General features: G+C 44.8%; 1 protein-coding gene across 3 annotated transcripts in view; it reads right to left on the reverse strand.

The window, feature by feature from the left end:
* Positions 1-13186, reverse strand: part of cacnb1 (calcium channel, voltage-dependent, beta 1 subunit) — a 470521-nt gene that overhangs the window by 57826 nt on the left and 399509 nt on the right. For 2 of the 3 annotated variants that reach the window (XM_072248612.1, XM_072248610.1), the window contains exons 8-9: positions 8976-9056; positions 4304-4362 (exon numbers count right to left, since the gene is read on the reverse strand). In XM_072248612.1, the coding sequence (XP_072104713.1) occupies positions 4304-4362; positions 8976-9056 (140 nt within the window). The remainder of the gene's footprint in view (positions 1-4303; positions 4363-8975; positions 9057-13186) is intronic. The other variant, XM_072248611.1, reaches the window with a different exon arrangement.

Here is a 13186-nt window from a genome sequence, read left to right on the forward strand (position 1 = left end):
ATAAAAGCAAGGATGTAATGCTGAAGCTTTATAAGGTATTGGTCAGACTGCACTTGGAGTATTGTGAGCAGTTTTGGGCCCATTTTCTAAGTAAGGATGTGCTGGCATTGGAGAAGATCCAGAGGAGGTTCACGTGAATGATCCCAGGATTGAAAGAGTTAATGTGTGAGAAGCATTTGATGGCTCCGTGCCTGTTCTTGTTGGAATTTAGAAGAATGAGGGGGGATCTCATTGAAACCTATTGAATGTTGAAATGTCTCGATAGAGTGGACTTTGAGAGGATGCTTCCTATAGTGAAGGAGGCTACAACCAGAGGGGACAGTCTCAGTGTACAAGCATATCCCTTTAGAACAGAGATGAGGAGGAATTTCTTTAGCCAGAGGGTGACAAATCAGTGGAATTCAATGTCACAGACGGCTGTGGAGGCCAAGTCATTTGGGTATATTTAGAGTGGAGGTTGATAGATTCTTGATTAGTAAGGGTGTCAAAGGTTATAGGGAGAAGGCAGGAGAATGGGGTTGAAAGGGTATATAAATCAGCCATGATGGAATGGCGGAGAAGACTCCATGGGTTGAATGGTCTAATTCTGCTCTGTCTTATGGGCTTATGGTCTTTGTGACATCCCTTGAGGTTGTGCTTCCGAAACACTGCCTCCTTCATGGGACATACACTACCTGATTGTGATTACTCACACTTCTAGTAAAAAAGTGTTATAAAATCTACCACAGTACAATAAAATCTGATGTATTGTTGTTGTTCCTTTCCGCACATCAGGCATCAACCTTTAGCATTTTTGTTTGCACTTTCACAAAGCCAAGTTTCTACCTCGACGCTCAACCCAGCACAGATGGAAGACGTGTGCAAGGAGCCAGCTGGATTCAAACCCAGGACCACACACCTCGAAGTCCAGTGCAGATGCCACTACACTACCAGCCGGTGGGTTGAGTGTATGCAGGCAGTGGGCGAATCATCCCTCTTGTGCTTCTTGATCTCATCACTTGACATTCAGTGTCATGCAACCCTGCCCACGCCTTCATTAACCAGGTCCAATACTTGCCTTTATTGGATCTTGCTCCTCTTTACACAAGTCATCGGGTTTGTGGGGGTTTGGCCAGGGTTAATCGGGGTGCCCCTGGGGTTAGTAGGGGTGTGTGCCCCTTGGACCTTAGGATGAGGTTTGGGGGTGGGGCCGATGGATGTATATGTGGGGCTGGGAGAGATAAGGTTGTGGGGTTTTGTGTGGCGAGAATGTGGGGCTATGGCGGATAGGGTAGTGTAGTGGAGCCACTTTAATCTGGCCCATGTCCTTCATTATCGGGGTCCAACACCACTTGGTTTAATGAACCGCGTGTGCACTGGGACACATCATCAGGAATGCAACCTTGGGTCATCAGGTGTTTTGGGTCTTTAATCATTAGACATCTTCTCCCAGGTGACCCATCCAGGGTTGATCAGGTCTGGCTTGTGTTTATCCCATGGACCAAGATAATGAGAGGCATGTAATTCTGGGAGCAACGATATTTTTAAACCTCATTACCTGGCATCTGTATGCCTGGGATTGCATGGGTTAAATTAACAGTGTTTACTGAAGATTCAGTATCACTCCACCCTGTCATTGAGTTGAGTGGTAACTTGTTTTCTGTGGACTCAGCTTGGGTTTAACTTACTGGTTCACCCTTGCCTTTTGGGTATCTGGGCTTTTTTAGTGGCATTTTGTGGACTGGGAGAATGAAGAGCGTGTCACTGTGAGGCTAGCTTGAGAGTATGTGGGCAGTGGGCGAATCATCCCTCTTGTGCTTCTTGTCACACTGATGCATGGGATGCTCCCTCCATCCTTTCAGGATTCCGGTTTCTGAAAACATCTACCTGGGCTGCTCTACTCATTTTACACTTATGACTGTGTGGCTAAGTACAACCCCAATGCCATTTTCAAGTTTGCTGTTGACACCACTGACGTAGGCTGAATCAAAAGTAGTGACAAAATCAGCATATAGGAGGGAGATTGAAAACCTGGCTGAGTGGTGCCATAACAACCATCACTTATTCAATGTCAGCAAGACCAAGGAGCCAATTATTGACTTCAGGAGGAGAAAACCAGAGGTTCATGAGCCAGTCCTCATCAGAGGTGGAGAGGGTTAGCAACTTTAAATTCCTCACTGTTATCATTTCGGAGGACCTGACCCAGGCCCTAATTGTAGGTGCAGTCACGTAAAAAGCAAGGCAGCACCTCTACTTCCTTAGGAATTTGCATGACATCTAAAACTTTAGCAAACTTCTATCGATGGGTAGTGAAGAATATATTGACTGGCTGGATCACAGCCTGATATGGAAACACTAATGCCCTTGAACAGAAAATCCTACAAAAAAGTAGTAGGTACGGCCCAGTCCATCACAGGCAAAGTCCTCCTTGCCATTGAGCACATCTACATGAAGTGTTGCCGCAGGAAAGAAGAAATCCATCATCAAGGACACCCACCACTCAGGACATGCTCTCTTCTCGCTGCTGCCATTAGGAAGAGGGTATAGAGGCCTCAGGACTCGCACTACCAGGTTCAGGTACAGTTATTATCCCTCACCCATCAGGCTCCCGAATCAAACAGGATAACTTCACTTTATTAACTCCATCATTGAAGTGTTCCCACAACCTGTGGGCTCACTTTCAAGGACTCTCATCTCATGTTCTTGTTATTTATTGCTTATTTATTTATTATTATTATTTCTATTTTTTTTGTATTTGCACAGTTTGTTGTCTTTTGCACACTGCCCAAGTTAATGCCCAAGTTGGTGTGGTCTTTCATTCATTATATTCTGGTTATTTTTCTATTCTGCATTTATTGAGTATTCCCACAAGAAAATGAATCTCAGATTGTATATGGTGATATATATGTACTTTGATAATAAATCTACTTTGATGTTGGTTGCTGGAATTGTCAATAGTCGTTGGTTACAACAGGACATTGATAGATATGCTGAGCTTGGTGGAGAAGTGAACAATGAAGAAACATGGGAGATGAATTGATAGAGGTAGATAGAGGCATATATCGAGTTGACAGTCAGAGACTTTTTTTCCAGGATGGAAATGGCTAATACGAAGGGGCATAATTTTAAGGTGATTGGAGGAAAGTATAGGGGTCATGTCAGAGGTAGGTTTTTTTACAGAGTGGTGGGTGTATGGAACACATTGTTAGAGGTGATGGTAGAGGCAGATACATTAGGGACATTTAAGAAAATCTTAGATAGGCACATGGATGATAGACCATTGGAGGGCTATGTAGGAGGGAAGGGTTAGATTGATCAGAGTAGGTTTAAAGGTTAGCACAACATCATGGGCCAAAGGGGCTGTAATGTTTTATATTCTATACAGCATGCCAGCTTCCAGTTTAAGATGGTGCTGGTGAAACACAGTGATGACTTGCTGGCAGCAAAAAAAAACTACTAATTACACCTTTTCTTGGAAACGATCACTGCAATCAATAACCAGTAACTTCCCTTTCGGGGTTGAGCGTTTGAACCACCTGTATGATCTGGCATCTTTGCAGTGTGAACTGGAGTTTCAAATGCTGTTGGTTTATTTTTATTGCTTGCACAATTTGTTATTTTTTCTGTATATTGGATGTTTGACTGTCTTCCTTTTTTAATGGGTTCTATTGGGTTTCTTTGTTTTGTGGCTGCCTGTGAGGAGACAATTCTCAAGGTTGCATATAGTATGGATACTTTGATTATAAATGTACTTTGAACTTTGAGTTTTAATAAATCTTATTCTGATTCTGTTTCTGGACATCAGCCAAGACATTGTGTCACAGGCAGTAAAGTTAAATTTCCTTCCAGTGAAATGAAATGTCACATAAACTATGCTGCGGATCTCAGGGGAGGAAGGCTGCTGCTCTGTTTTGGAAAGGTGAAGGACTCTAAACAGGTCCAGCAACTGCATGGATGTTATAGATCTATGCATTTATTTATTTATATATTGATTGATTGAGATACAATGTGGAATAGGCCCTTCAGGCCTTTCGAGTCACACCACTCAGCAACCCCTGATTTAATCCTAGTCTAACCACAGGACAATTTACAATGACCAACTAACCTACCAACCAGCACATATTTGGATTGCGGGAGGAAACCGGAGCACCCAGAGAAAACCATTGCATTCCACGGGGAGGACGTACAGACTCCTTACAGAAGACATTGGAATTGAACTCCGAACTCCGACACCCTGAGCTATAATAGCATTGTGCAAACCGTTACGCTACCACCGCGCTCATTTTAATGGCATTGCAGAGGCTGAAGTTTGGTCTTTTCTTACCTTCCATCAAACTTATGTTTCAAAAAGTCAAACAAAGCCTTCTGCATCATGTCTGTCACCTGTATAGAGAGAAGTGATCACGTTAAGGCAAGATTTTGATGTTTACAGTGCAATTATTAAATCAACATTCCTTAGTCAAAGTTTTGCTGTGGAAATTCTGATCTAGAGCAGTCCATTTCTTCACCCACCCATGGAAACCAATGGATGGAAAACATCCCAGGCACAGGTTGGGAGTGAGTTCAGGATGACAGCTTGTGTGTACAGAACTGGGGGAAACCTGGAGGCCTATGACTAGTGGAGTGCTGGTACGTTATTATTTGTCATGTATATTAATCATCTGGATCATAATGTGATAAATTGCATCAGCAATTTTGCAATTGACACCAATATTGCAGGTGTAATGTTTGGCAAGTTAGGCTATCAAAGCTTGCAGTGGGATCTGGACCAGCTGGAAAAACGGGCTGAAAGGTAGCAAATGGAATTTAATGCAGTGGCGTGTGAAGTTGTTGTACTTTGGGAGGACAGTTACACACTGAGGAGTGCGGTTGAACAGAGGGATCTGGGAATACAGATCCAGAATTCATTGAAGGTGGCATAACAAGCAGATAGGGTTGTAAAAAGATCTTTTGGCACATTGGCCTTCATAAATCAAAGTACTGAGTACAGGAGTTGGGATGTTATGTTGAAGTTGTATAAGATATTGGTGAGGCCTAATTGTGTGCAGTTCTGGCTCCCTACCTACAGGAAAGATGTCAATAAGATTGAAAGAGTGCAGAGAAAATTTACAAGGATGTTGCCAGGGCTTGAGGACCTGAGTTATAGGAAAAGGTTGAATAGGTTTGGACTTTATTCCCTGGAGCGCAGGAAAATGAGGGGGCATACAAAATAATGAGTATAGATAGGGTAAATGCAAGCAGGTTTTTTTCCAATGAGATTGGGTTCGACTAGCTCTAGAAATCATAGGGTAGGGTTGAATGGTGAGCTAGTTAAGGAGAACCTAAGGGGGTCTTCTTCACCTAGAGGGTCATGTGAGTGTGGAACAAGCTACCAGCGGAAGTGGTGGACGTGGGGATCAATTGTAACATATGAGAGATATTTGGATAGGTACATGGATGGGAGGGGTATGGAGGGCTATGGTCCCGGTGCAGGTCAATGATACCTGGCAAAAAGCAGTTTGGCATTGACTGAGTGGGTCGTGGAGCCTGTTTCGGTGCAGTAGTGCTCTATGACTCTTGTACGGTCTGGTTGAAGCTGCCAACAATCTAGTCCTCCTCGCACCCCCCATCCAGACCATTTTCCCTCCTCGCTGGATGGTGTTAATGGTCACCTGTTACATGGTTGTATAACACTCAAGGGATCTTGTTTTTGTGTTGACTTTAACTGGCTATTTTACCTCACAAGGTACCATATCAGATCCCATCCACCATCACTTAAATGCAGAGAAGTAAGGCCTTGCACTTGTGTAGCATCCTTTATGACCTCACTGCCAAAGATGGTCTGATGTCAGGATCAATGTATCCAATTTACACAAAATGAGAGAATCACCTATTTCACCTCCCCCACCTCCCTACCAAGCCCTTCACCTGGTTTCACCTATCATCTTCAAGCTTGTACTCTGACCCCTCCTTCACATTTTTATTTTGGCTTCTTCCCCCTTTCCTTTCTAGTCCTGATGAAAGGTCTTGGCCTGAAATGTCAGCTCTTTATTCCTGTCCATAGATGCTGTCCGACCTGCTGAGTTTCTCCAGCATTTTGTGTGTGTTACTCTTAATTTCCAACATCTGCAGAATTTCGTGTGTTTAATCATCTGCTTTATGTGCATCAATCATCAAGGACCCCCATCATCCAGGCCATGCTCTCTTCTCACTGCTGCCATGAGGAAGGAGGTACAGGGAGCCTCAGGTCCCACAGCACCAGGTTCAGGAACAGTTAGTACCCTCAGACTCATGAACCACTATGGATAACTACTCACCTCAGCTCTGGACTGATTCTACAACCTACAGACTCACTTTCAAGGACTCAAGTTCTCAGTATTATTTGTTATTTTGACAATTTGTCTTCTTTTGCACAATGGTTGTCAGACTTGTTTATGTACAGTTTTTTGTGAAATTCTATTGTATTTAATTTTTACTGTACAAGAAAACAAATCTTGAGATAGTATATGGTAGCATATACAGTACATTCTCTGAAAGTAAATTTACTTTGAACCTTTAGAGCTATTGACTGAGGAAATTGACTTGGACAGTGGGATAGCTTCCTTGTTCTTCAATTTTTTTTTGCCCACGCAAACAGCATCTGGTTTAACATTGAGTAAAATACATGAAATGCTGGAGGAACCCAGCAAGTCAGGTAGCATCTATGTTAGTCGAATAAGCAGTCGACTAACAGGCTGAGGCTTTTCATCAGGACTGGAAAGAGAGTGGGCAGAAACCAGAATAAGAAGGTAGGGGGTAAGGGTGGAGCACAAGCTGGCAGGTGATAGGAGAGACCAGGTGTGGGGGAAGGAGGATGGGTGGGGATGGGTAGATGATCTGTGAAGCTGGGAGCGGCTAGGTGCGGAAGAGTTCAAGAACTAAAGATGAAGAAATCTGATAGGAGAGGACAGTGGACTAAAGGGAGGGTGATGATGGGCAGGTCATCTAAGAGAGAACACCATCTTCTGGGCAGCCCTCACTCCTTACTGCAACTGAAATTTCAGTTCTATATTTAGCCACAAGGAGTGGTAAAAGCTATCTCACAATACCGGATAACAGGGACTTGGTTTGAGTACAGTGGGTCATGATAAGTCGTCAAAGTTCAAAGTAAATTTATTATCAAAGTAATTATTATTTTACCATATATTACTCTAAGATTCATTTTCTTGCGCATATTCTCAGTAGAAGAAAGACATACAATAGAATCAATGAAAAACTACACATGAACAAAAACAAGTTATGTGCAAAAAAGACAAACTGTACAAATTCAGTTGGGGTTCACCTGGATTGGGCCATGCCAGCTGAAGGCTCTACCACAATAGAAACAGAACGATTCAAATGGTAGATTCTTCTTCTGAATGAAGGATTCTACTACACTCACCTTCTCCAGGTGTAGCTAAGGGCCATAACTATACTTCTGTATTAGTGGGCTGCATGGTTTCATTCCTGATCAGGCCCCTCCCTCCACTCTTTCACCAGTGTATCTTTCCATGCCTGCATTGTTGCTTCTTCCTGCACTAATACAGAACTCAAAAAGTCTCACATCTTTGCTGTAATTTGTATCTTGCTCTCACTTTCTCTGACATTTCCCTTCCCTGTGTAGATCACTGTGTCTCCATCTCAGGGAATAGGCCAACCACTAACATTCAGATTCAGATTTATTTATCACTTGTACGTCGAAAGATGTAACCTCACATTACTTTGCTAACCAAGTACCAACATCCTTCTAAATTAAAAATACTCAAAGACTCCTCAGATTCACTTATTGATCAAATGTACATTGAAACATATATTTGTGTTAACAAAGAACACAACTTAAGGCTGTGCTGGGGCGGCCTGCAAGTGTTGCCACACATTCCAGCGCCAATATAGCATGCCCGTAATGCTCAGCTGAACAACACAGAACACCACAAGACAGAACATACTATATGACAAATGGACAAACTCTCATAGCTATGTTAGCTTTGGTTTCACCCATCCTGCCTCCAGATAGGATGAGGACTCCATTTCATCATCCCAGATCCCCCATCTATGATGCATTCATTCCATTGAGGAGACTTTCCACACTGGTCCCTTCAAAATGTCTTCCTGAACTGTGGGTTCCACTCCCACAGTGTGCAGAGCTGTTGCCCACATCTCATTTACTTCCTGCACATCTGCTCTCACCCTGCTCCCTGACAGAGCAATTACACAGTTCCCCTGCTCCTGATCTTCCACACCACCAGCCTCCCATTCAATGGATTACTCTTCACAAAGATAAGATTAGCCCCTTGCCCAGTTCTGACAAAGGTTTCTGACTTGGAACATTAACTCTATTTTTCCAGAGAAGCAGCTTGATTTACTGAGTCTTCCAGCATTTTCAGTCTTTATTTCAGAAATACAGCATCTGCAGACTTTTGACATTTAAATATTGACCACCCTGAAGTGCCCCAACCAGACTTTTAATGTTTTTCCCTGCTACAGCACTGTGTCAAGGGGAACATGGCCATGGTCAGGGCAGGCCAGCTACTGAAAAGAAATTCAGTTTGAAATGGTCAGTTACAGTATATCACTAAGGAATGAGACTTGAACCCACAATCATCTGACTTCAAGGCTAAAGTATCACTGACCGAATCATAGCCATTGTTACTACCATCAGTGAGGATGTACAGGAGCTTGAAGACCCACACTCAGTGATCCAGAAACAGTTTCTTCCCCACGCCTTCAGATTTCTGAATGGTCCAGGAACACGACCTCGACATTCCTCTTTTGCACTATTTATTTAATTTTTATATGCTGTAGCTTTAGTAATTATTAATATATTTTTTCTGAATTTATAGTAAATTTACATCTGTGCACTGTACTGCTGCAGAACATATTTTACATTATTTAAGTCAGTGATAATAGATCTTATTCTGATTCTGAAGTGCTCTCATTACACACAGGTGAATTTGAGTCAATTTCTCTCAAGAAAATCCATAGGAGGAATTGCTGCTTACCTCATATCCTTTCAGGGATGGACCCACGAGTATGATTGGTCTCATGGAAGGCACCACATCATAGGGAGGCACGTTTTCCTGCTAACCGGGCAAACAGAAGACCACAGCATCAGAATCCTGAACCATACTTACTCTGATTATACAGTACAACAGGTTGTCATCTGATCCATTAAACTTTGCAGACCTTCTGAATTAGTCCCAGTTCCCTGTTTTTTGTCCATCCTTAGTCTCAAGGATAGCTTCCATCTTGCTGTTACCAGACTCCTTAATAGACCTCTTGCATGATAAATTGGACACTTGGCCTTGCAATCTATGTTATGATCTAGCACTTCATTGTTTACCTGCATTGCACTTCCTCTGCAGATTTTGTACTTTATTCTGCATTGTTTTTGTTTTATATTGTTCTACCTCAATGCAACGTGTAAAGATTTGATCTGTATGAACAACACGTAAGACAAACTTGTTAATGTATCTCGTTACATGTGACAATAATAAACCAATTCCAATACCAATACCAACACCAACAAAATGTCCTTTCTTAAACAGGTATCCAGTTCCTTTCTGAAAGAGGCCTCACCTCTAATACTGTATAATTTATATTAAAGCATCAAAGGTTTGGTTAATAAGTTTGCTGCAGATAAGTTAAGAGAACATATGGAGGTTTCAAGATGATATTGAGCAGGCAAAGATCTACCAAATGGAGCATATTGTGGGAAAATGTGCAATTATGCATTGTGATAGGAAAAACAAAAACTAAAACTAAAAATAAAAATAATGAAAGAGTACAGAGCTCAGAGATACAGAGGGACCTGGGAGTTGTGGTGCATAACTTTCAGAAAGTAAGACATGACAGAAAGTTTATTACTGGGATAGATTGGAGAAGGACACTGGCAGGGATGACAGCACAGCAGCAATGGCTGGACTTTCTGGAAGCAATTCAGAAGGGACAGGATATATACATCCCAAAGAGGAAGAAGTATTCAAAAGGAAAGATGACACAACGGTGGCTAACACGAGAAGTAAAAGTCAACATAAAAGCCAAAGAGAGGGCAAAAAACAGAGCAAAAATTAGTGGGAAGTGAGAGGGTTGGGAAGCTTTTAAAAACCAACAGAGGGCAACTGAAAAAAATCATTAAGAAGATAAAGATGGAATACCAAAGTAAGCTAGTCTATAATATTAAAGAAGATACCAGAAGTTTCTTCAGATACATAAAGTGTAAAAGAGAGGTGAGAATGGATATCGGACCACTGGAAAACAATGCTGGAGTGGTAGTAATAACGGACAATGAAATAGCAGAAAAACTGAATAAGTATTTTGCATCAGTCTTCACTGCGGAAGACATTAGCAGTGTGTGGAAGTTCCAGGTGTCGGGGCATGAAGTGTATGAAGATAGCATAACTACAGAGAAGATTCTTGGGAAACTGAAAGCTCTGAAGGTAGGTAAGCCACCTGGACCAGATGATGTATACCCCAGGGTTCTGAAAGAGGTGGCAGAAGAGATCGTGAAGGCATTAGTACTGATCTTCTGAGAATCACTAGATTCTTGAATGGTTCCAGAAGACTGGAAAATTGCAAATCTCACTCTACTCTTCAAGAAGGGAGAGAGGCAGAAGAAAGAAAATTATAGGCCGTTAGTCTGACCTCAGTGGTTGGGAAGATGTTGGAGTTGATTATTAAGGATGAGGGCTCAGGGTACTTGAAGGCACATGATAAAATAGGCTGTAGTCAGCGTGGTTTCCTCAAGGGAAAATCTTGCCTGACAGATCTGTTGGAATTCTTTGAAGAAGTAACAAGCTGTCATGGTTCGGATCGGGGTCCCTTTAAATTTATCTTGCTTATGTTACGATCCGGACTGTTGATTCCCTGTTTTCCCGTGTCCCTCGGCTTTGGTGATTAGAGGCAATTAACGCCCGGCTGAACCGGTAGTTTATAGTCTCCGGCTTTCAGCCGTTCGGCACGGGAGCGTCTGCAAAGTCATCAAAGGTACGGTGTGCCGATGTCATCTGGCCAGAGCAAGCCTAGTCTCTGCTGAAGCGAGTGCCAGTAATTCGCCCTTCCTCACCGGAGCAACCCTATCCAGTTACCTCGCCGAAGCATTCAAGTACCAAGTCAAGTCCTGGCCCTGGGGGCATTCACATACTAAGTCAAGTCAAGTCCTGGCCCTGGCGGCATTCAAGTACCAAGTCAAGTCCTGGCCCTGGTGGCTTCCCAGTTCCAAGTCAAGTCCTGGCCCTGGCAGTCTGTGATTCCTGTCCTATCCCCCTGTCTGAATCCCTTCTCTGCCCCTCTCGCCTCTAGCCCTCGTCTGCAGCCCTCGCCTGCACTTCGGTCTAGTTCTATCGCTGGAGCTAGATAGGAACTGTGTTGTTCTTTGGTGTTTGTCTTGTCCTCGCCTCCGTGGGGAAAGTCAGGCCGTCTTGCCATTGTTCCGCGGGGGGTCACGTCTTGTCTTGTCCTCCCCTCCGTGGGGTAAGTCAGGCCGTCTTGCTGTTGCCCCGCGGGGGGTCATGAGTCCAGGCCCTATGTCCTGTACCCAAGCAGGGGTCCTGGCTCTCTGTTCTGTGTGTGAGTCCTGGCCCTATGTCCTGTACCCAAGCAGGGGTCCCGACTCTGTGTTCTGTGTATGTGTCCATGGTTCCATGTACCTGCTCTCCCGAGACCGAGGCTCTGTTTTCCATGTTCCTCCTCTCCCTAGCCCATGTCATGTCCATGCCTGGTTCTGGGGTCCGATCCCGAGGCAAGACCCAGGTACTGGGTCCTTGCCCAGTCTCTGGCTCGGAGTCCATACCCTAGCCTCTTCATGTCTCCTCTAGTTCTGGGAGCCGATTCCGAGTCCTAGCCCAGACCCTTGGTCCCGGCCCAGTTGTAGTCCTCAGTCCGCTATTCCTACTCCTGCCTTGCTTTCCTGGTTTCAAACAATAAACTAAATTTAATTAACCTCACAAGAGGTGTCTTGCATTTGGGTCTACCCTTGCTTCCAATGCCCCCGCCATTGTGACAGAACGTTCTCGCCAAACATGGACCCAGCAGACACAAACTGTTTTTCCAAACTCGTGTCAGCCTGAAAGTCAAAGTGTTGTTGTTCTGTTTTGCCCGCCGGCCTAATCCCCCCCCACCCACCCGGGTTATCGATAATACAGGCAAATCTGTTGGTCGCCTGGAGGCTCCCATTGGGAGTGGGGTACTGTCATGGTCCGGATCGGGGTCCCTTTAAATTTACCTTGTTTATGTTACGATCCGGACCGTTGATTCCCTGTTTTCCCGTGTCCCTCAGCTTTGGTGATTAGAGGCAATTAACGCTCGGCTGAACCGGTAGTTTATAGTCTCTGGCTTTCAGCCATTCAGTGCGGGAATGTCTGCAAAGCCACCAAAGGTATGGCGTGCCGATGTCATCTGGCCGGAGAAAGCCTAGTCTCTGCCGAAGCGAGTGCCGGTAATTCGCCCTTCCTCACCGGAGCAACCCTGTCCAGTTACCTCGCCGAAGCGAGCCTGCAAAGTTTCCTCATCAAGGTGGGTCCGTCAGTTAACCTGCCAGAGAGAATCAGGAGCTGCTGTCTACTGTTCCGGGGTCGAGTCGAGAGCTCGCCACTACCCGGAGGCTCCAAGTCAAGTCCTGGCTCCAGGGGCATCCAAGTACCAAGTCAAGTCCTGGCCCTGGCGGCATTCAAGTACCAAGTCAAGTCCTGGCCCTGGCGGTCTGTGATTCCTGTCCTACCCCCCGTCTGAATCCCTCCTCTGCCCCGCTCGCCTCTAGCCCTCGTCTGCAGCCCTCGCCTGCACTTCGGTCTAGTTCTATCGCTGGAGCTAGATAGAAACTGTGTTGTTCTTTGGTGTTTGTCTTGTCCTCGCCTCCGTGGGGTAAGTCAGGCCGTCTTGCCGTTGCTCCGTGGGGGGTCTTGTCTTGTCTTGTCCTTGCCTCTGTGGGGTAAGTCAGGCCGTCTTGCTGTTGCCCCGCGGGGGTCATGAGTCCCGGCCCTATGTCCTGTACCCTAGGAGGGGTCCCAGCTCTCTGTTCTGTGTGTGAGTCCCGGCCCTATGTCTTGTACCCAAGGAGGGTTCCCGATTCTGTGTTCTGTGTATGTGTTCATGGTTCCATGTGCCTGCTCTCCTGAGACCGAGGCTCTGTTTTCCATGTTTCTCCTCTCCCTAGCCCACGTCATGTTCATGCCTGGTTCTGGGGTCCGAGCCCGAGGCAAGACCCAGGTACTGG

This window comes from Mobula birostris, chromosome X (genome assembly GCF_030028105.1).
Source record: "Mobula birostris isolate sMobBir1 chromosome X, sMobBir1.hap1, whole genome shotgun sequence".
NCBI lineage: Eukaryota > Metazoa > Chordata > Chondrichthyes > Myliobatiformes > Myliobatidae > Mobula > Mobula birostris.